We start from the raw sequence: 26757 nt of genomic DNA, 5'->3' as shown, positions 1-26757 counted from the left end.
GTTAATCCTATAGTCTAAATGTTTGAAGTGATTGAGTACAGTTGAAAAAAAGTTGTTCGAAATTTTGAGAAGTAATCAAACATAATAAATTACAGCATTACTTTTTCACGTAACTTGTAATCTGTAACTTAGTATATTTCAAAAGCAATCTTCTCATAACACTGTTAACTAATGTTAATAAATCTCCAGCCCTTCTGTGAAGGTATTACGAATGATATGGTTTCAATATCTTATGAATTCATGCCGCACGGTATTTGGACTTTTATTCCCAACTACGACATTCTGGCTTTTGGTGTTCTTGCTGGTCTCTGTCCTCTTCCACTCTGTCATTACTGTCTGTCAGGGGTATGGAGATAGATATCATATAGCAGATTAATGAGCCTTTCTTTCTTGCTCACCACTCAAGCTCTTTCTACATATATAGCTCACTCACGGTCAGCTTGGGCTGTACAAATTCATCTTCCAGTATTCCTCTGTAGACTTTCAGGCACTCACTACAGCTTCCTCGTTAAACAAACAGATCGGGAGTTGGGTGCTATCTTCTAAAATTGATCCACTATGTAATCGCTCACCCATCAAACATGCAGCTGCTTCGTTCTGTCTGGGCGGAGTAAGCGTGCATAATGCATACATTGACTCGAATCGCGAGTGCTCTCGGTGGCCGATCATCAGAACTGTGGCCCGCTGTCAGCGTGATTAGATTGATTCTGTATATATGAGCGTTGTACTTCCTGGAGTACACAGCATTAGATGAACATCACATAAGGCTAATCACTGGAGAGCCAGGGAAACAGAGCTGATTGGCTGCGCTGTGGTGTTCATAAAGAAATATTCACAGAATACAATAGAGTCATTCTCCTATAAGGCATGAAGTATTTTACAATAAAACATACTTATGAGGGAAATGCTTTACTGCTGACAGGTTAATTATAAATCAGACTATTTTATAGTCTAAGTCTATTTCCTCATACCTCCATAAAACACCTCCAATATAATTAAATATTTGCATTTAATGCCTTAGAACAAAACAGCTACCAAAATATGGTATTTTTCTGAACTAGTATCATCTTAGACATTATGCAAACATTACTTCAGATAAAGTGTTTTTAGCCAGTACTGTGGAGTATTTTGCCACATGCTGGTAGACCTTCTATTTTTGTCACCCTTTACAATTAAAAACATCTTTACTAGATATTACAGTTTTTTTTCAATTTAACTATGGCATTTACCAATACTTAAATACTTTTTCTAAACTCTTAACACAGCAACACACTAACATCACTGGTGCCAGCCAAATTGATAATTTTCTGGCCAAAACCATGTTTTGTTAAATAAATACAAACTCTCCATTTCAAAATGCTGAGTACCTTTTCTACATATACTAACTCTATCAAAACACAGCAAACCTGATTCAAAATTGAATCATTCAATCAAAACATTAGCACTAGTTTTCAATCAACAGAAACATATAGTCAATCATAACACATAGACTGACAAAATGCTAACAATTAATTACAAAATCTGCATTACTTTGTGTTTTGGTTTTTGACCTTGTGAGACACTATTTGGTCCTCTTGAAAAACAAGATTAGATATTTGAGAGTCCCACAAAAAATGGAAACCAGTGTTTGTGTATGTGTGTGAATACAGCAGGAGCAGTATATGTGCAGCATAGTTGAAACTCATCAGTAATTTATGAAATGTAAAAGAAAAGTGGCAAATTGCTGAAGTAAATTAGCAAAATGAAATTGCTGTCAGTGATCCAAAAAAAATATACAGACCTTTGGCCTTTTAGTTAAAAAAAAACAGACAAAAAACAAAAAAGTTATAAAATAAGTTCTAATCTGCTCTGATCTTCAGCAACTGGCCACATGTTCTCATCGACATCACATCTTATATTTTTCTCTTGCTATGCCATCTGGGATAAAGCGTTTGCCTGCCTTATCAGCCTTGCTTGATCTTCAGCGGAGATATCTCGACAGTAGCCTCCATGGCATCCAGGAGGACATCTGATCATGTAGTCTATGATCATAGACTTTCCACCTCAGAGCGAAAAATTCCTCAATAAGTTGAGGAAAGGAGAAATCTGGAGGAAAAGAAATCATTCTCAGATGGGCTGCAAACCAATTTGTGATTGCATGTAGATAGTGCAGAGCAGCTACATTGTCCCCATACAATCACAATGTCCTCATGTTTCCTCCGCATTCCTTTCTGCTGCTGGTACCAGTTGTTGGTAGAGTCATCTAAAACAAAAGAAAGTAGCTCTGTGTTGAAGGGACCGATCTGGCTTTTCTGCAGGACCAAACCAGCACTTGAGATTGCAGCACACATTGTGATATTTGCTCCTCTTTGACCAGACATCAGCAGTAGCCTTTCCAATCAGATTTCTTCTCGTCTCACGAGTTTTGCCAGGTTAAATCCTGCCTCATCTACATAAATGAATTTATGTGGTGTCTGAGTCCAACCTCAACTCCCATAACTCTCTGAAGAAATTAAATACATGATGTTAAATGCTTTTCCTGTGTAGATATGTTTCTTGAGTAGTAATTGATAGTAGTGGAAAAAACTGTAGGTAGCATAAAAGAATTGGATGTACTGTATAGGCACCTGGACATATTGGTGTCGGAGTTCATGACCAGCTCCTGTTTCTTTCAAAGGCACTTTGTGCAGCTGTTTCATTCAGATTCTGTGTTTGTTCAGAAGTTAAGTGATGGTAGCTGAGCTGATGCTTTCACATTCTGGAATACCAGGTTGTACACAATTCTGGATTGAATTTCTCTAAGTTTTATTGCATTTGTCAGCTATAGCGCCCACCCTACAATGTATAGCATGCTGCAGTCCTCAGTGAGCAGTTTTCTTCTTCCCCAGAGCAAGGAAGTACGTTGTTCTTTAGAGGAACAAAATAAAAGTCACATGTTGTATTTGTTATCTTGGCGACCAACAGTTATTGTGATACATTACAGCTGCAATTTATGGCCTCACGAGCTCATTGCCTGCCTTGGTTTGTTGAAATTGGATAATGGATGCCACAGTTGACCGTCTAAGATTGGGCTTGGACTCTTTCACTACCTCTCTCAATGACAGACCACGGTTTTATCACGTGGTCAATGGCAAACAGCTCTTATTTCATCTGTAACAACAGCTCTTACTCTTACAGCTCTTACTGCTACCCCTACCTCTTCTACACCTTGTCCCGGTCCAGCTTCTCCTCTCCCTAGTCACCTTGCCCTCCTCCCTAGTGGCCTCCTCTCCCTCATTACCTTCTCCTCCTCCTCGTCCACCTTCCTCTCTCCTAGTCCCTTCTCCTCTCCTCAATCACGCCTCCTCTCCCTGCGTCTACCTTGTCCTCTCCACTGCGATCCAAAACTCTTTACACCGTCCCGACATCTTCTTTCTTTTTCAGTTTTCTGTTGTTCTGTATTATTTTTGAACAAAACCAGTCCAGAAAGTGTTCAAATCCATGTAATCCATTACTTGGAATTATCAACAAGATTGGAATCAGCTATCTCTTAATTATCAGTAATTAAAATAATTATTATCAGCTCTTTTAAGCTGCTGTTTTTACAGAAGTAGAGAGCTTTACAATATAGTTAGAGTTTGGAACATTAGCTCTTTATTTTTTGGCTTGCTGTGTTTAAGCATTTATAAAAATGATAAGAAAGAGCATGATTTACCTATGGGGGTAAACTTGTATAAAAAGAAAATGTAAGCATTTAAAAATGTGTTAATTGACTGAATATTGTGTGAAAACAACATGAATTGTGTTAATGGTATGGTTACAACAAACGGATGTTGTGCTAATTGTGTTTAGAAGTTTTGAAAATGTGACTAGAAATTGGACAAAAGGATGTTGTAATAAGAAAAAACTGTAATAATGGACTGAGTTGTGCAGATTACCATTTTTAGATGAACTAATGTTTCCCTAGGCAAGTATGCAAAGTGTTAATGTTGGTTATGAAAGGGTTCATATTTTTGGGATTCCCAAACAACACATTGAAATGCCTGCAAAGGTCAAAAACACATTCATTTTGTTAATATGCATTATAATAATATAATACAATTTTTTACCTTATTTGTTCAATGACAAAATAATTGATTAGTCGATTTAATTTAAAGCAGTGTTTGTGACACTTGGTGGCAAAAAACGAATTTGCATTTTTATTCCAGAACCAACACAGAAATCAACAATTGGGCAGACAACCCAAGCCCCAATGTGTTCCCTCTTTGGTGTCACCATGTAGGCCTGGTTGGGACTCGTTTCAATGATTCAGAGTTGACTCTTTCTTTTGTGAGACAAAGCTTCACACATGCACATTCAGATTTAAAATTTTTGCAGGATGTTTTATTCACTTAGAGCTGTGTTACACACTGCATGAAGGTGATTTTCAACCGTCCATAATGTGTGAGAAGTGAACATGTTGCCTTTTTGCGTAGAGACGTGCAAGGTCAAGTGTATGTATGAATGTATAAGTGTATGAATTTAAGGTAGGAGTAATAAAATTGTGAATACTTATATGCCAAATACTCTACATATAAATCAGTGCTAGACAGGTGAGGTTCGTTTAGGGCTCTGTGCACAAACAATCTTCCTATGTAAGATTTACTGTACATTTAAGTGTTTATTTGTGCCCATTTCCTTGTGCTTCCATTATAAGTATATTACCTGCATAAGCATTCCTGTAGAGTTTCCTACTGTTTGTTGAGTGCAAGGACAGTCAGCTATAATTGCCAGTGCTAATCGACAGCAAGACACGGATGTGGTACACAGACATTAGATTGGAAATATCCAGGGTGTCTTTTCACTCCTGCAGAGTATGACTACCTTGGCCAGACCCACTGGAAAACTAGACCACTGCGATTTGCTTTCTAGACAAACTGCAGCCCACCTCTGACCAAAACTCCCTCAGTGAGCGTAAGTCAAAATGACCTTTTTCCCTCTCAGCCTTTCTGCCTCCTCACTTCTACTCCTCTCCTTCTCTCTCTCTCACACATCTACAGTCACACACACATCTCTGGCTCACAGTTTTTGAATTGCTTTGGCGGCTCCCTCGAGTGTTCTCCCCCTTGGCTCAGGCTGTTCAGTGTTGACTCAAATCCGAGATCTGATCCCTCTCATCATCACACAGAAGACAGTCCCACATCTCACAGCGCCACTCCAGGAGCCGTCACACAATGTGCTGATTCATCTCTCATCATTCTCAACTACACGACTTTGTCTCACTGTTACTGCAGCCAATAGGCGTGGGGTTGAATGTATAATGAATTTTAAAAACGGGTGGAGCTGAGCAAGCAAAGAATGAGCAGATAAATATATCATTCCACCAGTAATCTAACATCAGTGTCAGCTATATACTCTGTCTCTTCCTGTTTTGCACATACCCACCCGATCCATCTTTCCTCCTACTCCTCATCATCAAATTAGGCATCTTGTCGATCTGAGGAGCTGTTGTTAGAATCTTTTTTTTTTTTCATGACTCTATGTGCTGCCAATTGATCCAGGTGTCTATATGGGTTGATCCAACAGAAGGAAGTGGGAATTGGGAGATATAAAACAAAGAGGAATGGAAATGCACCTGGTGACAGAAATTATCACTTCCTAGGTACTGTTTGCCAAAGGTAACTTTGTGGATATAATGCGAATTGTTTTTGGCGTGAACCTTTTTAAAAATGCAAAGGGAAAAATATAATTGGTTTGTAAATGCAGCGTTAGTTTGATTATTTGATGCCAACCATAGATAAGAAAGGACGTCTGTTAGTAAGCTTAGCAGAAAAACTATAAAACAAAGTAAACATTTCTATTTTTTTAGCTTTTTGGTTAGAAGTCAGGGGTTACCTTCACAGTGCATAGAGAAGATTAAGAACACCTTTCACCACCCCAACACCTGGCGGTATGCAATTGTTTGTGCCAGTCTACAGACAGATGCATTAACACTCATTCTAAATATTCAGTTAAATTCTTTTACACAACAAGTCTTAGGTGTCATGCAAATATTGCAGCATAGTAGAAAGATCCAACATCACTTGAAAATGTGAAGAATAGACACAGACTTAGCCTTTTAAATCACGTAGAGCACAGTTGAAAGTTCGATATAAATAAATCTAAATCAAAATTTAAATGTCAGTGCATTGCATTGTAGAGATAGTTCCCAAAACAGTCAAAAAAGCCAGAATTTATATTTTATCACCTTACCGTCTTTCAAACCATGGTTGTCATGAGTGTGTATTGTAGGGAGGTGCAATACCCTCCTGAAGTGAGAACCATCTCTTTCCTTCTAGGAGAGGAAATGCTTACCAGCGGGATGTAAAAAACAGGCCAAGTTGGCCTTAAAACCAAGAGACCCAGAAAGAGATTGATTACATTTCACCTGTAGATAAAAACAGCACATTTATGCACGAATTTTCAATAGGGCGCTATCTTATTTTAGCTGAGCTTGCATTCCAGGATGTCAGGATGTGAGCTACATCCTGAATCAGCAGAGGAGTTGAAAAATAAACCTTACTGTTTGGTGGGAAGTTATGTTGGGTGACAAAAGCCAACACTGATATTCTACTGGAAGCTTATTATTAATATATGAGGCATAGAGTTCTAACAATATTCAAACTGCATCCATTGATTTCAGCGCATTATTCTGAATTAATTTGCTTTTATACTTAGTCTTTACCATGATTTTCATTCCAAACCAGTTTAACCCTTAAACCCCAGATAACTCATCTGAATAAAAAAACATTTTTGTATGGTTTCTACACTTTGATGCATGACTATATACAACACTTGTATTTTGCATCACATATGTTGCACTTCTCACATAATCAAGCTTGCTTATTAGCGCACGGAACAGTGATTGCGATTCATGATGAGAGAGCTTCTTCAGATATTTCTATCTACATTTTGCTTGTATTAATTATAATTAGGTTTTGTATAGGCGGTATGTTATAAACAGATATTTTCTCTATACAATAGTCAATGGTATGTCGTGAGGTGAGTAAATGATGACAGATTTATTTATTAGTTTGTGTAATTTAATTGTTGACATTAGTTAGGATAATACTTAAAAAATTGGACACTATATTGATTTTATAGTAGTTTCTTGGTTTTATTGTAAGAAAGGTAGTTTTTATCAGTGTGCGTCGGGCATTCTCCTCGTTTCTTGTCTCAGATCAATGTCGTGATCGAGGTTTTGGCTGGAGCTGTGTGTTCAGCGTTGTGTCTGTGATTGTCTCTGGCAGACAGAAATTGGCTGGGAGGTGTGGGACAATCATCTGCTGATCTGCATCCTTAGAGCGCCTCCAGTACTGACTTACAAATTGGAGAAAGCACACAACACACACACCTTTCCTCCGAGGCGGGATCGAACTGGGCCCCCTTAGGGTTGTTTTTTTTGCAAGTTTTCCATGTGGAAATTAAATTTCACAAAATTGGCAATAAATATGATGAGCGTCACCTAAGTTGGGATCACCCTAAGTTACCTAAGCAGATATTGAAATAAATCTTAAATAAATCCTGAGAAGTGCACTGTGGATTAAACCATACATCAGTCTAATTCTCAAATGAACAGCGCCCAACATCAGTAGGGACCTACATTTGAAGAAGCTTTCTCAGTCAAAATCCTCAGTCTGTCTGTCTATATTACTTTCATTATTTTAGTGCAGAGTATTTTTGTCCTCTTCTTGCGGGTATGTTTCTCTGGTGAGAGCTGTTCCTGTTCGTACACAGCTACTCCAGATGCACTGAACGAGGAGTTTAGAGAGAGAAGAGAGCTCTGTGACTTTGCTTTCTCCTCGTTAAAACAGCGATTTCAGACTGCTCTGAGGCAGCGTTCTTGGGAGTGTCTGAGAGGCCATTAATGAGATCTAAACTATGATAATTGATTGGCAGTTTTAATTGGTGCCTCGCCAGTGAGGAATGATTGATAACCTTAATCCAGAAACATAGCAGAAAGAGTGATATTATGGATGAAATATATCAAGAAATAAATGAGCAATATAAAGACACTGCTAGCTGCATGCTTATGAAAAAGCACAGGACAGAGGATGTCTCAGCATATTTACCTATTATGGGTGAATCTCAGCAAACTAGCCAGGAACAGTCAAAGTCCACATTTCAAAAATGTATAATATATATATATATATATATATATATATATAAAAAATCTACAAAATGTTGAAATGTTAAATCCTCCAAGGTCATTTCTTAAAACAGGAGTGGTAGACCTCATATAAATGTTTGACTGGTGTGTGTGTGTGTGTGTGTGTGTGTGTGTGTGTGTGTATGTGAGTTTCTGCAGCAGTGGGCATATTGGGCCCTGAAGGAGGTGATGGGAAAATAGTCCTGAGATGCCAAGTTACCATGATGCACTGGGATGCAGAAAGGACTATAATATGACATCAGAGGCAGCAGAGCTCTGATTAGACCTACAATGGTAATGCATTATAACCACACCCAACACACAAACACAACCGCACGACCAATTATTAGAGATACAAACACGCACACTTCCTGTTCAAGACTGTTAGAGTTCCACCCAAATGATTTCTCCTCGTAGGAAATCCTTTGTCTTCAAGAGAACCAGAAGCCATGTATGTCTTCTGGCCTAAGCGTTATCTTATTGTGATCGATTGTATTGTTTTATAATGCTTTTGATCTCTTTACCAATAAAATGAATAAGGATAATAAAGACTGACAGACTCTGGAAAACACCCAGCTTTATAATGGACACCATTAAGCCGTTGGGTGTAGGTTTTATCTATATACTGTACAGCTGGTCTGCCTATCAAACAAAACACTCTTGTGCACTGTCTCTCCTCTAAACACTGGGTAATTAAGACTTTGAGAGGCTCTCGAGCTTCAAACAAAACCCAGCTAATACCATTAAATACCAGGGCTCCAACAGGGTGCTGTGCAGTGATTTGTTAGACAGGATCACTGCACCCGAAAGACCTTAGTCCTGCAGGCCAGACTAAGAATAGGTGTAAAAGGTCCACTTTATGGCTTTTTCTGGCCAAGAGCCTACTTAGACAGGAAGAGTGAGTCTGGCCGACATTTACAGCAACTAACCACACCATTTTTTTGTTGTTTGAGGTTGGCTCAAACTGAAATCAAACATACCACAATAGGAGACCTTGAAGCACAAAAAAGCCATTCAAATAATAGTGTCAAAAGCTACAAAACGGATCACATCATTGCCACGTTTAATTAAAAACCTTAAGAACATGATAAAAAAAAAGATTAATCTTTGTTGAGATATGGCATGGTTTCAATAATATGATATTTACGGAAATGAATATTCTGCAGCTTTTTATTGTAAAAAAAACCCTTCCTGCATTTAGTGTCACAAGATACTTTATATAAACGTATTTATTTCTTCTCATTTTTGTCATATGTATATTTTGTCTTTTGACCCTATGCATGTGTTTGTATTAAGATTGTTTTTATACTCTGATTTGTACCATTGAAAGTAAAAAGCACATTTTGATACTTGGTAGCAATTGGTAGCATTATATCTCTTCATGAAATATACAACTTTTTAAAAATGTATAATTTATACAAATAACATTTCTTAATTCCTGAAACACTGCTTTTATTTGGTGAATTTCTTGCAACCATATAGCTTACATTAATTTAACTGGATACTTTTTACAGAAGAGACAGCCTACCCTGCATACCTTCTTCATTATCTGGAAGCAATATAGTTTGTTAAATTTGATTTGAGACAATTGTGAGGATAAAAAAAAAAATAGGATCTACTTCAAAATGACCTGAAACTTTTAACAGTGCCTTTGTCTCAGTTACTCTGTTTCTCTCTTTGGCTCCATAAGAGCCCAGTTTGAACTCAAAGGAGAACAGATCAATATGTGTGAAAGCTTTTATGTGCATTATAGATTCATTTCCTCCAGCGCTGTATATGTATACATAAACTAGTGTAGTTGCTTTTCTATTGGAAACACAGTTAGACACGCAGAGAAACCAAACCACCTGAGGATCGGATGAGTATCACGCCACAGGACATTGTTTGTTATCTTTTCAAATTCTCTTCTATTAATTGGAATCTTTCCCAAGACTAATTACCAGCAGTACTAAGGCAACATCACGAAACCACGAGCACATCGGTTGATATTCGGAGAAGCTGTACTCATTATAATGACCTCTGATAACAGTAAACATTTTGTTTCTGCAAAGAGATGATATCAAGCTCCTGGCTGCCTCCTGACGAGGAGAAAGTTTAAAGTTAGCAGACAGAAGCCAAAAGACTGACTCACACCGCTAAATAAAAATACCACAATTTTCAGATTTTCTGCGTTATATCACTGCTGAAAAAACTAGCATAGCTGGTCACCAGCATGTTTTTTCTTGCCCATTACCAGCAAGAGATGCTAGCATGCTGGTGTCAAAGCTGGTTGACCGGCATTACCAGCTACATTTTGGCGATAAACAACACCATCTACACTTTAAAATATAACGCATCTGAAAGGAGATTTTTGCAGTGATGCAATGGATCTTTTACACAATTAAAAACCTTTGCAGTAGGTTTAAGGATCTTCTTTGAACAAGACGGCAATATAAAACCTTTCTTTTTAGAGCGTAGCACCAACCCAGAACTAATCAGCATAAAGCATGTAGATTTTCAGGAATCAATAAAAATGAGAAATTGGTGTAGGGTGGGAGAAAAAGGGGTCAGTCAAAACACACGACACCTTGATTTAAGCAGGCACAGCTGACACAAAAGCTGATGCACACGGTTGAGAGTGTAATCATTTATACTGCATCCTGCACAGAGACCTTTTAATTTTAAGTGCACCAGAGTCATGAAATATTCACAGATGTGTAAATACTTATTAAAGGCTCCTTTGTAAATCCAGGGTTCTGTGCATGTACTGCATTTTAACATTTTCGGAAGAAACCGTGAGTGGAGCTGGCCTGTGCAAAACTTAACCACATAATGCTTAATACATTTGGGCAGCTGCCAGCACATTTCTGTTGCTAAGATGCTTGGAGTAGTACATATTTTTACAACATGGTTGCATCTTTATGATATTTCCAAATTTGCTTTTTATTAATAGTAAGGTAGTTGTTAAGTTTAGGATTAGGGGCATAGAATATATCCATATAGAATAAGGCATTAATATGTGCTTAATTCCTAAGGCTAATATTTTAGTAATATGCATGCTAATAAGCAACTAGTTAAGAGACCCTAAACACTATAATATATTAACACTTTAGATTAGCAAACAATATTCAATATTAACTTTGCTTACTAGCATGCATATTACTAACATATTGGCTGTGTATTAGTACTTATAAAGCACATAATAATGCCTTATTCCGCATGACCATATTCTAAATCCTTTAACTAAAGTGTTAACAATAATCGCGTTCACATTCATAGTACAATTGGGGTGGAAGTTTAATAATAATTTATTTTAACCTTTCAGTTAAGGTGTGGTCATTTTACTGTTGCTCTGAAATATTTCACAGGTGAAATCCAGCCATTCCAAAGGAAATTATGGTTGTGTGAATATGAATGTGAAAATATTTCTCATGCAGATTTCGCTCATTTGTAAGTTGGCCACATGAACTCGCCCGCTGACCAACGGAAAGCCGCTCGGTTCGAAACTGAATTGTGTGTGAGCTGTGCTTTCGCTACATTACTGACAATAGACAATGGACCTTTTTTTTGCTCACAAAATATGCTGACAACGCACCTTTAGAGAAATGACTGCAGGCAAGATGCAACGAAGAAGCATAGTGTTAATAAGAAAGGAAACTGAAAAAATCAGTTTTCCAAAATAACAACTAAATCTAACTAAAAGAAATAAAAAGGCCACAAATCAATTTTAGCTACAGTGTCTTACATGATAAATCACATAACTTGAAAAATATGTAACGTCTACATTAAACATGGAAATATTTTTAAATGATAGTAGTTAGTTTAATATCTCTGCTAAAATTAAAATGACATACTAAAACTAACAAAAAAAAATTATTATTAAGTGAAAATATTATCAAATAAAATTTTATAGGAAACTATTAACAACTCTAGGAAGCATACCTAAAAAATAAAAGTACAAAGGAAGTCAATAAAGAAGCTTTGTAAAAGCTGGAGGTCCAGACCACGGCCTGAGCTCGGCCTGTAAGACAGACTCCTCTACTGTCACACACAAGGAGACTGTCATCTGTGTTGAACTCCCTGGAGAACTGCTGTAATCACTGAACTTACTCACAACAGTGAGTGCAAAGAACTGTTTGGCATCTCCAGTTTGGCAACTGAGATGGGGTTTTTTTCGATAATAAGGGTTTGCGTATGTGTCCCTGCTGACAGGTATACATGTACATAAACCTATGACATATACTGCATCTCCTATGACATATACTGCATCTTCAAGTCTCCTTGGGAGACTTGCCATAATAACACGACAGCATTATGCCTCTGGAGATGCCATATGACTGATCTGATTGGGTGTATCCCTCCAGCTGTGAATGCTCTGTGCCAGACACACAGCTAACCTACACAAGATTTTTTGTGCTGCATAACAAGGAAGCATCATTTCATTTGAAAACGATGGTGATTGAGTTTGGAGTAGATTTTAAATGTCAGTTTCGGAATAAATAAAGCATTACCATGCAGTTGTTCTAAGCATGATTATATATGGGTCAAAGAAGAAAATGTGTTTTCAAGCATACTCCACCACGATCCATTTAGTACAGGGGTATCCAAAGTCTTTTTAAAGGGGGCCAGATTCAACCATGTGGACACTGAGGGACTGGATGCTTCCTGTATATATATATATATATATATATATATATATATATATATATATATATGTGTGTGTGTGTGTGTGTGTGTGTGTGTGTGTGTGTGTTTATATATGTATAAACATAGCAGTTTTCCAATATATATATATATATATATATATATATATATATATATATATATATATATATATATATATGTGTGTGTGTGTGTGTGTGTGTTTATATATGTATAAACATAGCAGTTTTCCAAAATTCACTCAGCATTTTGAATTGGGAAATTATATTTTAGATCACTGAAGTCACTGCAAACTTATTAATCTATTAAAATTGATTTACCGAATTTAATTGATTGGACCAAATCTAGCAAAAACAGTTTAAATTGACAATATTGTCAAAAAATTGCAGTCGATTTCATTCACATTTAATTTGTAGAAATAAAAAGTACAAGACCACATATAACAAAAACAATATGTATATTGTCCTATGTTTCATTTATTACATTCAATTGGCTTATATGTCTAAAATTTGGCAAAATATCCCACATTTCTGCCACAACACCACAGTTATTATATGCATTGTAAATGCTGGTGATTTAAATGGATGTGCCAGCTTCCAAATATATGGACCTAACTGTATCCCTGAAGTCAGGTAACTGATCACAGGACTCCTGGCAACCTCTGAATAGATTATGATCAAAATAGATTGCTTCAGTTCTGAGGTAACGCTCTGTGCTCGTAGGGTTTAAGAGTACAGTGGCAAATACGTTTGTAAAGAAAGAGAGGTTGAGTTCTGGAACATTACATAAGCAAAAATCTTTTTAAATGCCAAAGAATGCAGCAATATTTATTGATGGGAATGTCACATGGAAGGACTGCAGCTTACAAAGACAGACAGGATCGTGGGAGCTGTATCTGTCTTAAAGTTAAATGTAATTTCTGTTTGAAGTCTTATGGAACGTCAGTTCAAACTAGAGATACATCTCATGAGACTAAAAGCATCTATATCTAAAACTACTGTATGAAGCATATATAAAAAACATCAAAGCATTGACAGGCCTGCGCTGCTTTCTTCTTCTCCTTTATTCTGTTCTCTGAAGCTAGACAAACTGCAGAACTGAATATGGCTATTCTGTAGGTCTTATGCTGTTCTGTTCTTACACTTCATGATTATAAACATAACCACAAAGAGCTTAATTTTTATAATCTTAGAACTTATTTTGATTAGGTAAGCACAAAACTGCTCGTCATGTCCTATACATTATTATAACAGTAGGGTTCAAAACTACACCAAAGATGAAATTAAATCATTATTTTAAACCTGGAAATAAACTAAATTGTAAGATTTTTTTGTTTGTTTTAAACCTTATGACATTAAAAATTTATTATATATATATATATATATATATATATATATATATATATATATATATATATATATATATATATATATATATATATATACACACACACACACATCTTAGATGCTAGGACACTGATCAAATACTAAATCAGATTTGACTGATTATATGAATTGAAACACAAAATGTTTTATGCAAAATGTGAAGTTCATGCAGCTTGAGAGTCATTAAAGCAAACACCGAATACTTCTTAATTCAACTTTTCATTCAAAATGTAATGCCAATAATAAATATTAATCACATTATTGTATTTATATTACTTATATTTAGAATTTTTAAACTGATAAAGGTAGCTTTTTACTACTGGATTTGAACCACACTGTACATGTTGGGAAAAAAAAAGATGCCTATATGTAACTTTAATGGGAGAAATTTCATATCTTTCTTTGGGCATAAATCCATTGTAAGGTATGTGCATTTAAGATTAGGCCTATAAAGGCGTAATATATGCGGCTTCAACATTTCTGTGTCCCGGTCATCCATTTTTATGACAGCGTGACATCAGATTGACATCAAGAGAGACTGAGAGTCCCTAGATGAGAAAACATGAAGCCTCTGCAACAGGAGGGAGCAAACAGCCACTCAAACCCAAAGAGATTTTAAAACAGCATATATATATATATATTTTTTTCAAATTGCCATGCATGTTGGTAACATTTTTCAAAGCAATAACGGCATGTGTGTGGCCATTTTGCAGTTGGCGGGGTTATTATTGAGTGTCATTCCGTCACAACTTCATTAATTGGTCTCTAGTGCTACAAGACAACAAGCAATGAGTTTTGGATGTGCTCGTAATCCCGTTGCCGCCACACAGTTGCACTGCTGGAGCAAGGCCAAGACGCATATTACACAAATAAAACAGGAGCAGCGAATGGAAACAGGAGCCATTTTATCTGAGCAAGTTCATAACCTGCAGTCCTCCTTCACGCTGCCTCATATATCACAACAATGATTAGGTCACGCAGTAAATGGCAAGAAAATCCACAGGACAGCTGTGAAACACAGCTAATTGAATGACAGGGTTACTGCCGCATTTTCAGTATTAAGATGGGAAAACGTCCGTCTCGTGATGTCTTTTGCGTGGGTAACTCGCCCTAAAAATTTATGGCACAGTTGACAGCTTTCCAGGCAGGAAGGATTGAGTTTGTGTGTGACAGTTCCAATCTGTCCGAACATCACGGCTCAATTTGCAGGCCCAGTACTGTGTCACGCTGCCAGAGTGAATCCATTCATTATGTGCAACTAATGGCTGTCTGAGCCATGTCAGTCATAAATTATGAAACCCCATTCTCTCCCATTCTCGCTGCATACAGGATAAATGTACACCACGTGAAGTGCTGTAAAAACTCGGGTCAGATCTTGCGTTTAGGGCAGTCGTATAATGCAGTATATAGGACGTTTATTTGTAGACAGGACAATGTACAAGCAGCCGGCCATGGTCAGGGTTGTTATTGCCAACCAAATCTATAACTATTAAAGCTGAAATAAAATATAAATATTACTTGAAAAAAACATGAAATTATAATATAGAAAACATATGATAACTGAACATACATAAAAAAGAATATGACAAAAGCAGATAAAAAAAGGACAAAAATGTCATATAATATCTAATGTAATTTCAATCAGACTGTATTTGATATCCATGTATTTATGGCGAGTAGCTGTGCAATAAGCAGTATAACGCACAGTCATTAGCCATTATAGCCTTTTTTTTTCCTTTCAGTGTTTAGAATATAAAAGGCAAGCACAAAAAAACCCCAAAACTTTGCTTAATATTTAAATGAATTGGTCTGAGAGGAAGCTGCTTTAAAGTAACACCCTGTTACTTGCTATATTCAGAAATAAGTTACTGAAAGTTCTTGTATATGACAACAGATAATCATCAAAATATCAGAGTGTTTATAAAAAAAAAAATTTGTAAAAAGGACATGTGCCTACTGTCCCCTTTGAGAGGCACCTGGCATCCTCACCTGTTCCCTCTGAGATGGTCTATAAGCATATTTGTTTTTCGCTGTCTCACTGTCCGTTCTCTGACTTTGGGGACACAGCGTGAGAAGTGCTGAATGTATGTGCGTTTAATGCAGCTTCCTGTCCACCTCCATGCATTCTTAGCCTGCAGTATCACGTTACATTTCTCGCATCCCCACAACAACAGCACACACTCAATTCACATCAAAATAGATTTTCTGAAGGAGATAGTTTGGCAGCACATTCCGTGAAGGTTATCTATATTATGCTTTATAAAAGAATTAAGAACGCCTTATCCGCAATATCTAAATAGTATTTTAGTCATTAAAAATTCTGTCGTTATTCATTTAACCGTTTGATATCATTCACTGTAAATATTCTGGCCTCACATGCAGTGTTTGTATAAATTTGTAATCTGTGTTTTGTATGATATTGTCACGCACCGAATCAAAGCACTAAAAACTTGAACTACAAAAACCCCAAAAAGGAAAAACGTGCTTATTTATGCATCAAGCTAAATGACACCATTGAAATCCACAAGTTCAAAATTCAATATTAAACATCTGTAAGACTATAAATCAGTTGTTAACAAGAACAACTGCTTGAGGAAACAAATGTTCTTGTGACGGATTGTTTTTGCTTTAAATTGCTCTGAAACTATTCATTTCCATTTCTTCTGGTGTTCATTTAGTCTTGTTCACCTCAGCTAGCTTGCCCTGACTCGCTGGAATCTTCTCGGAAACAAAAGCGCCTCAGGAAAGACATCCATGCAACAAGAAATGACGGCCACAGCCAATTTATTAGAGCAAATGTCTCATTTCACCTGGAAAATCGGGCACAGCCTACAGCTTTGCGCAGCTGCTGCAAACCAGATCACAAGGAACAGAAGGGATAGAGGTGGGAGATCAAGGGAAAGAGAGAGATAAAATCAGGAAGTGATGAATGAGGGAGAGGAAATCAGAGGAGATGGATGGCAGTAAACATAGATGAAAAGAAGAAGCGAGTGAGATACGTCCTCCAGGCATGTGCCCCAACAGCTGTTGTTCCTGCAGTATTAGCTTTGTTCATGTGGTTGTCCGATACCACCTATCTATTCTCACGCTTGAATGACACATTACAATAGATAAAATAGGGTTTTAATTGAAAAAAAAAATGTTGCAAGAAGTCCCATATGGACTCATGTAATTAGTGGGGTAGAAGTATTGAGAACAAATAAAAGAAACGCATAAATAGAGAAAAACCGAAGGTGGTTGACCCTGGACGCTAGCTCAAATATATCCCAGTTAGCCATCTGCGCTTCTGTCTCCCACTTGTTCTTGGCTAATCAGCTACACGAGGCAGACAAACCGAAGAAAAGCCAACAGGGACAGGATGTTAGTTCATACCAGCCCTGTAGACAGTCATTCACCCTCTGCCAATATATGCCTACATCCTGGGTGAGTGCGTGACAGTCTTCCTCCGGTGAGGTCAATGTCTACAGTGTCGTGTCGTCTGATTCCAGGTCGCAGCTGATAATACCAAACCCTGTCAGACGTGCAGTATGCAAAAATATAGATGATGTGAAGATTAAAACAGCGGACGGAAGCGTAAGGTTGCTGATCGAATCTCTACAAATACCAAATGAGTGATACTCAGTATTTTTAGGCTCATAAATATTAACAAATCTGCGTATTAGAATGATTTATGAAGGGTCTTGTGACACGGAAGACTGGAGTGATGATAATGAAAATGCAATCACAGGAATAAATTGTTTTAAAGTACGCTGAAATAGATAACGGTTATTTTAAATTATAATAACATTTCTATAATCATGTTTTTCCGTAGATTTTAACAAATAAATAAATGTAAAAACATATTGAAGTGATAATCATATACAATATGGTGTTATTGTATAAAATTATATATGTTTTAGATGTAAAGCAAATCAGTGACTTTACAATGAAACTTATTGTGATATAATACAAACACCTAAATAAATAAGCTATATATACAATTGTTAGTGTTTTTTTTTTTTTTTTTTATCTGCCACAGTGCTTTACATTGGAGCAATGCAAGAGGATTTCTCCTGTTGCTAATGACTAATTATTCAGTTAGATTTCAGGCTAAACACATTCGATAACCGACCCCTTACATCTCCTCTGTGGTCCCTACCGCTGTATGTACAGCAAGGTCTTCATGGAACCAATCATTTGCTGCTTTCCTTGAATAAATGTGACCCTTTTGGACAATATTGTGATTTTGCGACTGGTAAAAATGATCCTGGCTCGTGACCTTGCATGCTTCCCTCTGGCAGCGGCAGTGTTTCCTCCTGCATTGATTTTCATTTCAGTGCCACATTATTTGGGCTCCTGATTATAGTCTGGAGTCCCCGCCAAAATGAGAAGGAGTCAAGGCTCCACACCTCACAGACATTCATCATCATCCATTACTTAAAAAGCAGATGGAATAAGAAATAAGTAACTTACCTAGCTTACCTAGTACAACTCTGTCAGTAGTTCTGCACAAATACATTGCTAAATGGTGCAATATTATATGAAATAACCACTTCAACGCCATTCTAACTCTCAAAATGATGTTAAAAATTATCTGAACGAGTTACTTGATATTAACTTTTTAACACAAGGGTCATCACAATAGTAGACAAAAAATACTTGTCATAAGAGTGTGTTGTAAAGTAGCGATACCACTTTTTTTTTTTTTTTTTTTTTTACAACTTTGCCCTTTCATGTCAGCAGCAACAAATGAGTTGCTTCCAGTGTATCTTGAAGATGCTCTGTGAATTGAACGAAAGCTGTTGTGCTATAAATACACGTCGTGCCTCAGGTTTTAAAAGTCTTCTAGAATCCCACTGTCATATCCAACTAGCTGAGATATTACATTCTGGATTAGACCTAAGGGTATACCATTTATCTTCGTTTTAGGACGTCCAACGTTTTAGATCACATATAGACGAGTACATACTGCCACCTAATGGCGAGCCATCTGTTTCACCAGCTTTGGCTCACCAATGGTAGATATATCACAAAATGTTTTAAATGTTGGTCAGATTTGACAATGTTGCTTAACAAACCATATACACAGTAGTTTGAAGTGTCCGTTCTCCAAGTGAAACACAGCAGAAAATTAAATGATTTCGGTGCGGGAGAAAATGAACGTGCAGCGTGAGAATCGTGTCATTTGCGTGCGTCTCACGCGGAATGCGTGAGAGTTGGCAGCCCCGGAGCTGCCTGACTCAAAAGCACTTCTGACCGCATCCATTTTGTACAGGAAGGCACTGGGTGTCTCAAATAAAAATAAATCAGTGGTGGATTAATTGTAAATGTATGACTTGACTATAAAAAAAATGCTCTTAAAATTAAACCAGACGTGTTTCCATCTAGAATGAGAAAACAATTCAGAGACTCACTCAAACAGCTAGATGCTTTGCTTGATGCTGTAACGCACAGTGATTCGAGTATGAGACTGTCCTCATACCACACATAGTATTGTACCGCAGTTTATAGCCGCTTGAAGGAGCTCTGACTTGTATCCAAAGGGGTCCTTCTTGAACTAGGAAACAATAATGCCTGGGGCCGGGGAATGTGACGTCACCAGGAAACGTTTTCAAAACAACCAGATGTAGCTTTTACGTTTCAGCGTGCAGACACAGTGCCTTTTAACTGTAGACTATAGAAATGTGCGAAAACAAAAACACACAGCACTGGTCTTCAGAGGAAACCAGCGTGCTGCTTGCGATATGGTCTTCCACGGAGATCCAGAAGAAACTGGGGAGCTCCGCAAAGAAGAAAAGAGTTTACGATGAGATAAGCCAGGAAATGCTGAACGGGGGCTTCAGTCGCTCGACCGAGCAAATCGAAAATAAGTTAAAGAAGCTCAGAAAGGAGTACAGGGACCTGAAAAGGAAACCGAGTGAGAGTGATAGTGGGCAGATTAGTAAAACATTCGACCACGAAGTTATGGAGTCTGTGCTGGAGCATGGACCAAGCAGTCATCTGACTGGGGCCTTTAATTCAGCGACAGACACTCTTGAGAAAAACGCGGACTTCGTTGCGTTTTCTGTAACCGAGCTAGGTTCGTTTTCAATGCTGTGTCTGTATACTGTGTACGATGACTTGGTTACTGGTCTAGTCACTAATGTTGCACAATTAATCAAATTGAAGCTAAACATGAACATGTAAAATAGGTTTTTACTTTAGGTTCACTCAAAAACAAACAAAAAAACAAACAGCCCAAGTAAATTCTGACAAAAATGCAGAAATGTTGAATAATAATTCTAGTAATATGCAGTGGCTGGTTAAGTTAATTGCTTAGACTAGTCTTACAATTTAGTAGTCTCTTTTTTGAAATGGTCGCAACTTTATAAAGAGGGTTGTACAAATACTTTGTCAAACTATTTAAATCAAAAACCCATTAAGAAAAAATGTCCTGTTATAGACAATTAAAGTAGAATAAAAAGAGATCTGAGATTACTTTGCATTTACTGTAAGTAAAGTGACTTTTATCAAAAAGTATATATATTGTATGCAGTAAAGTGTTGCAACCTTGACTGAGTTGTTATTTTTATGTTTTTTGAAGGTAGCAAAATATCTGAGCCCAAAACAGCACAGCACTGGTCTTCAGAGGAAACCAGCTCGCTGCTTGCGATATGGTCTTCCACGGAGATCCAGGAGAAACTGGGGAACGCAAAAAGAAAGAAAAGAGTGTACGACGATATATGCCAAGAGATGGTAAACGTTGGGTTTACTCGTACAACCGACCAAATCATTAACAAGCTAAAAAAACTTAAACATAAGAGGGTGTTCAGGGACAATAAGAAGGAGAAAAGTAAAAGTAGCAGCCAATGGAGCGATAAAACCATTAACTATGATGTTATGGACTCTGCGCTGGAACGCCTACCGTCAAGTCAATTTACTGAAGCATTAAATTCAGCAACAGCAATGCTTGAAACGAATACAGAATCGGCGTCTTCTATAGCTGATCTCAGTAAGTTTCCATTATCATCTTATTTTGTTGTTCTAATTTCTAATGCATACGGCAAAGGAATAGCTCACATTGCAAATTTTGCTATCCTCGTTTTTGACAATTATTACGCAAATGCATTATTCAGATATTAAAGTAAGACGCTGCTTTTATTACATTGAATTCAGACTCTTCACTTGAGGAGGTGCTGGACAAAGCTGAACCGTCCTTCAGCTCCTCTCATCCCCAGCAAAGAAAGTCTCTAGGAACAAACAGAATAACGAAGAAAGATTCAAACCAGGAGCTGCTGGAATACTTGAAAACCGCTGACGAACGGTTTATGGCTCACGCCAAAGAACTTAATACTGCCATTCTTAATAAAATGGACGAAGCTACGAATTCTATGCTGGGACTACTGGGACGCATGGTAGCAATAATGGAGGAACAGCAGGGAAACAAGCCATGAACACTGGATTCCTTTGCAGCCTTAATTGTTGAAAAAGTTGAAGCGAGACTCAAATGGAACCTTAAGTTACTTTATTGATATACATTCCAGATTTCATTTGGAATTGTTTTGTGCATTTTATTATAGCATTTTTCTTTTATTAATCCGCCTTCAAAATATAATTGGGTTTTATGATTGACAACATCAACTCTTCCCCGTCATCCACCTATCATATAGAGACCACGACCAGCTAGTGTAGCAAACACTGATGTGTTTGACAGGAGCAAAGGTAAAGTAGCTAGAAGTTAGAAGACTATATTAACCATGAATAAACTATTTTCTTGTTTATTGGATTTTAATTTGTGTGTTGAAATTTCATTGATTCAGGTGAATCACTCTCTTCATGACTTTGATTAAAAGGCCCCAGATGGAAGAAAGAGCAACCGATCTCACAAACACACACGATGTCAGTCAAGAAAACAATGAAAGTAAGTCCATCCTAGCGTTTCAGGTTGTAAGATGACATTAGTAAGTAATGCTTTTCCAGAATTGGATTGTAGTCACAACTGCACATGAGGCTTAAGGGAATATTTGCAATTTTGCTAGCTATATTTTTGAGGTTGAGGAAAAGTGCAAGATAGTGTTTGTGAGCATTTTGCATGATCTGTATTTTTTTGATTTAGAACCGATTTATTCAGATTAACATATTTCTGTCCTGTTTTGTATAATTAATTTGTTCTACAGGTTCAAGAGCTTGACTGAGGCCTGACCATCAGATTTCTCGGAATAAAGGCAGAGTTATTGCCCAATATTAAAATTTGCTTCAAATAACATGGTGTTATTTTTGCGTTCTATGGTTTCTACTTTCTACACAGACATTACAACACTAATTTACATTCTGTGCATGCTGACATAACCTGAAAAAAAAAACCAATGCGGTTGAGCCATTTCCTTCGTTCCTTTTTTTGAAAACTAAAATTGGTACTAATAAGACGGGTCCTTGCTGCTCTTTGCCACAACAAATAAGCAGCAGGTTCAGTCTCCGGTTGAGTAGTTCAAGGTTATTTGTGAACTTGATTTTTAGAAAGCTAAAGGCCTTTGTTAGGTCAGCAAGGAACAATATATCAGCAAACATTTTAGGAAGGGAAAATGCAATGAAGGAAATGGCTCAACCACATTGCAGCACTTTTTTTCATGTTAGTAACATGCAAAAGGATGGAATATTCCCTTTACGTAAAACAGCATCAACATACAGTGTGTTGGATGGAGTTTAGACTGCAGAACTAATATCTGTTACAAATGCTTTAACAACATTTGTTTATTGTTTACTTTGTGTTGTTGCTTCATGCACACATGTCTCAAGTTTACTTTTTGTCTTTGTACCTCACAAATGAACACTTCACATGTCAAATGTATTTTGTATTTTTTTTATTGCAATTACTTTATAATAAATCTATATACATCAATTGTGGAACATTTCTTGGAAAAAAACACCATCTAAAAAATAAAACAATAGAAAAAGTGATACAAATTAAACTGCTCCTTGTATAATTTCACTGTCCTGTCTGTTGAAGTAGTCTAATAATGCCGCTTGTACATCCGCCCTTCTGGTCGTCCGTGCTCTGTTAATGCTTGAACGGGAGGCTGCATGTTCACATGGATGGCCGAAAGGTCTTCGCTGAAGCGGTCTCCGCGTTCCTCACAGATATTGTGTAGTAGCACACAGCAGGTCAAAACCATCTTCTTTATCAGCTCCAGTTTACAGTCATTCCTCTTTAAGAGACACCTCCACCTTGCCTTTAGCCTTCCAAAACTCAAGTCCACAACCGACCTTGCACTGCTCAGCCTGAGATTGAACCTCTGCTGCTGTGGGGTTAGACTGCTCGTGTCCGCAAATGGTTTCATCAGCCACTTTTGCAAGGATAGGCTGAGTCTCCAATCAAGTAGTATCCAACATCAGAACCAGAGATGTGCACTTTGCTTTGGTTTAACGGGTGTCCATCGTTCAACATCTTCCACAAATGAGACTCTTTTAGGACGCTGGCATCATGTACGCTCCCAGGATAGCCAACACACAAATCCCAGAAAAGCCCTTTGCCATCCACTACCGCTTGCATTATTATTGAATGCCACCCTTCCTGTTAAAATAGTCACGAGGGTAATCTTCAGGCGCTATTATTGGAATGTGGCTTCCATCTATTGCACCCACACACTGAGGAACATTCCAGCCACTTTCGAAAACATCTGCCATCTCCTTCAACTTTGTAGAATCTGGGAATTTAACGTGTACAGCCAGAAGAACTTTTATTACAGCGTTGCAGAAGTCCTGCACACAGTTGAATACAGTGCTCACGCCGACCCCGAAAAGCTGGCTGACACTTCTGTACTCGCTGCCAGTGGCAAGCTTCCAAAGGGCAATGGCAATTCGTTTTTTCAAAGGTACGCACAAACGGAAATTGGTGTTCCTTCGTTGAAGTACATGCCTGAGACGACAACAGATGTATTCAAAAGACTCCCGCGAGACCCGGAAATTCTGGATGAACTGTTCTGGAGTGAATGCAGGGACAATGGTATCCCACCACTTGTGCTCTCGAGGATAGGACCACACAGCAGATGTTCGTCTTCTCATGATAACCAAAGCAATCTGTTAAATAAAATGGTCTGCAGATATTATATAATGCCAGTCTTCTGTTCTGTTATAGCCATACAATAATTTTTTTTTTTTCAAGGTTCCTACTCTACGTCATGTTCTAGGAAGTTTTACTACATTTTTTGCACATTTACATCGCAAGACAGGAACGACAAACGTTGTAAAGCATGCTTATGAAAATTCAAAAATGCAAATCATCGAAAAACTAAAACTAATTTTTGACAGACATATATATATATATATATCTTTCTACTTCTACTTTGTTTAAAACCTCGACAAATGTGTGAGTGTGACATTTTACCATTTAAAAGAAATACATTTACACGGTCACACACACAAACAGTACTGCTGTATGCCTATATCTATAAAAAATAAACCAGATAACGTTATTACTTTAAAAACCTAAAATATCCAACCATTTTTAAAAAACATTCCGACCAAATTTAAAGGTATAAACAGTGCTTAAAAAAGATGTGTGTATGTTTGCAGGATAGAAAAAACGCAACAATCGGTTTTAAGTAAACTGTGTTTATTATTTTTTTTGCAGTGAACTTGTGCCAGGCCTACACATAACAAGATATGTTCAGATATGCCTCAGAGAAAATTGACAGTTGATTACGTTTTTACTTACATTTAATAACAATTACATTTTTTTATTTGTTACATTGTCTCGCCCCGAAATATAAATGGTGTGAACACAGACCAGATCGTGCTTTGTACTATATCGTAGCGAATTATTTTAAAGGACACCGAGTTAATAATTGAAAGTACGGAAATCTGCACATTTTGAATACATGCAACAATAAAACTGACCTGTCGTCTTGAGCGTAGACGTTGTCTATGACATTGTCGTTGGACGGCATAAAGACATTGAATTAAATTACTTTGGATGTTAAAATACGTTCTCAAGACTAAAAGGCAGACCTGTAAACAAAGACTGTGACGCGCCATGTTTGTTTGTGGGCGGCTACGTAGTCACGTGGTCGATTACGTAATTGTTCGACTCGCTCAAATAATTGCAAACGCTGTTCTTTCATTTTCTATTGCAATTAAACGCTAAATATGTACCAGGAATACAACACTATATAAAATACCCCTTTGTACTCCAAACCTAAATTATTTCCATTGGTGATAAGTGACAACTACTATAAACCAGCACTGTAATGAATTGTGAACACAAAATACCATAATTATATTATACGAAGGCCTGTCTTAAAGAGAGCCAAAGGTTTTTCAGCTATTTTTTGGTGTGTGCAGTCTGTGTTGTGTATTGCACCTTGTGCAAATCACCACTAGAGGGCGGCAAAACTACACATCTCAAAAAAATTTGATCAAAAATGTAGGCCTACTTGTTCAGTAAAACATAAAAGAAAGTATTTCTAATTTTCATTCTCATTTTAAATCAGTCATCAATAATTACACAATACTTAATCAGTCAGGAATAAGTTTGTATGCTCTACATAGGCTACGTTTGCTCTCTCATTTTTGTTTCCTTTGTTTTTTTTCTGCAGTTATGCAGTCCGTGATGTTCATGTTAAGTTCGTTATAACTGCATGAACCTTGAGAAAAGGTGGGGATGGTCACAGGTGACTATCATTAGTGATAATTACTATCCTCCTGCACCTGCTGCCATGCACTCATTAAGTCTCTATATGCAAATTAGACTGCCCAGTAGAAGAATTCCTCCTAGTTGTTATGTTAGTTATAATAAATTAGGTTAATGAACAACCAGTATGTCAAGACTGGCCTGAAGAAAGGACTGCAGAAGTTTAGTGGAGGTGCATGGGGCATAGATTTTGCTTTGTTTGTTAAAATCTCTTCACTTAAATTAAACAAACTAAAACAGAAACCGCAAAACACAAAGAAAGCTGACTTTGCATATTATATGAACAATTTAGCAGCTTCACTTTATCGAATTAATAGACTTTTTTAATTCATTTTTTCTATCAGTTGACTTATAACGGGATAAAGCATTGCTTTTAATATTAAAAATCTGATGGCAATGAAGCAAGCGTAATAATTACCCAAAGAACATCATTGTTATTATTGTTAATCATTCTATTTTAAGCAATAGTGAACACTGAAATATGAAATATCTGTATTTGGATTTATTCCCTATTTCATTTATTAGTGTTAATTATGACAAAACAGGACTCGGTCTCTTGACGTAAGGTCATAGCTGTGAGTATAACATACATCTTACAATAGCTTCAGTCAAACAGTGGCTGAAAAGCAGTTCACACCATTTCATGTCACTTCACTTAGCTTAAAATATTAGTATGCACATAGTGTTAATATTTAGTCATTTAGCCACTATGTATAATATGGCCACTAAAAGAAGCATGTGTTTTTTGTGTGCAACGTGAGATCCATTTTTCATTTAAAATCATATTTTTATTTGCTGTCCTTAATGTTTGGCAAACCAATGGTATGCATTTGGGACATGGCTATATTTTTGCTGACCAAAAGCAGATGGGGGTGTTCACAGGGAGACCTGTTTAAAGTAGTTTATTTATTTATTTTTCATTGCTACTTGTAGTAAACACAATAGGTCATGTCTGTGAA

At 37.1% G+C, this 26757-nt stretch overlaps 2 protein-coding genes and 1 long non-coding RNA gene across 3 annotated transcripts; 2 read left to right on the top strand and 1 right to left on the bottom strand.

Moving 5' to 3' along the window:
* The first annotated feature begins 19720 nt into the window (after window positions 1-19720).
* On the top strand, window positions 19721-21572 carry si:dkey-261j15.2 (uncharacterized protein LOC794828 homolog). Its single transcript, XM_043240996.1, has 3 exons — window positions 19721-20209; window positions 20714-21121; window positions 21286-21572. The coding sequence occupies exons 1-3, from the start codon at window positions 19813-19815 to the stop codon at window positions 21561-21563; spliced, it is 1083 nt and encodes a 360-aa protein (XP_043096931.1). The 5' UTR covers window positions 19721-19812; the 3' UTR covers window positions 21564-21572.
* Window positions 21573-21581: 9 nt separating this feature from the next.
* LOC122346399 lies at window positions 21582-22908 on the top strand. The gene is made up of 3 exons (XR_006251127.1): window positions 21582-21831; window positions 21930-22030; window positions 22287-22908. It is a non-coding gene; the product is annotated as an uncharacterized LOC122346399 (long non-coding RNA).
* A 753-nt stretch (window positions 22909-23661) lies between these two features.
* Window positions 23662-25147, bottom strand: zgc:113227 (uncharacterized protein LOC541506 homolog). The gene is made up of 2 exons (XM_043241612.1): window positions 25006-25147; window positions 23662-24186 (listed from the first exon to the last, which is right to left on the bottom strand). Exons 1-2 carry the CDS (start codon window positions 25141-25143, stop codon window positions 23662-23664), a joined length of 663 nt encoding a protein of 220 aa, XP_043097547.1. The 5' UTR covers window positions 25144-25147.
* Between the last annotated feature and the right edge of the window lie 1610 nt (window positions 25148-26757).

Source organism: Puntigrus tetrazona, chromosome 6 (genome assembly GCF_018831695.1).
Source record: "Puntigrus tetrazona isolate hp1 chromosome 6, ASM1883169v1, whole genome shotgun sequence".
Taxonomy (NCBI): Eukaryota; Metazoa; Chordata; class Actinopteri; order Cypriniformes; family Cyprinidae; genus Puntigrus; species Puntigrus tetrazona.
This window is presented reverse-complemented; position numbering and strand designations above follow the sequence as displayed.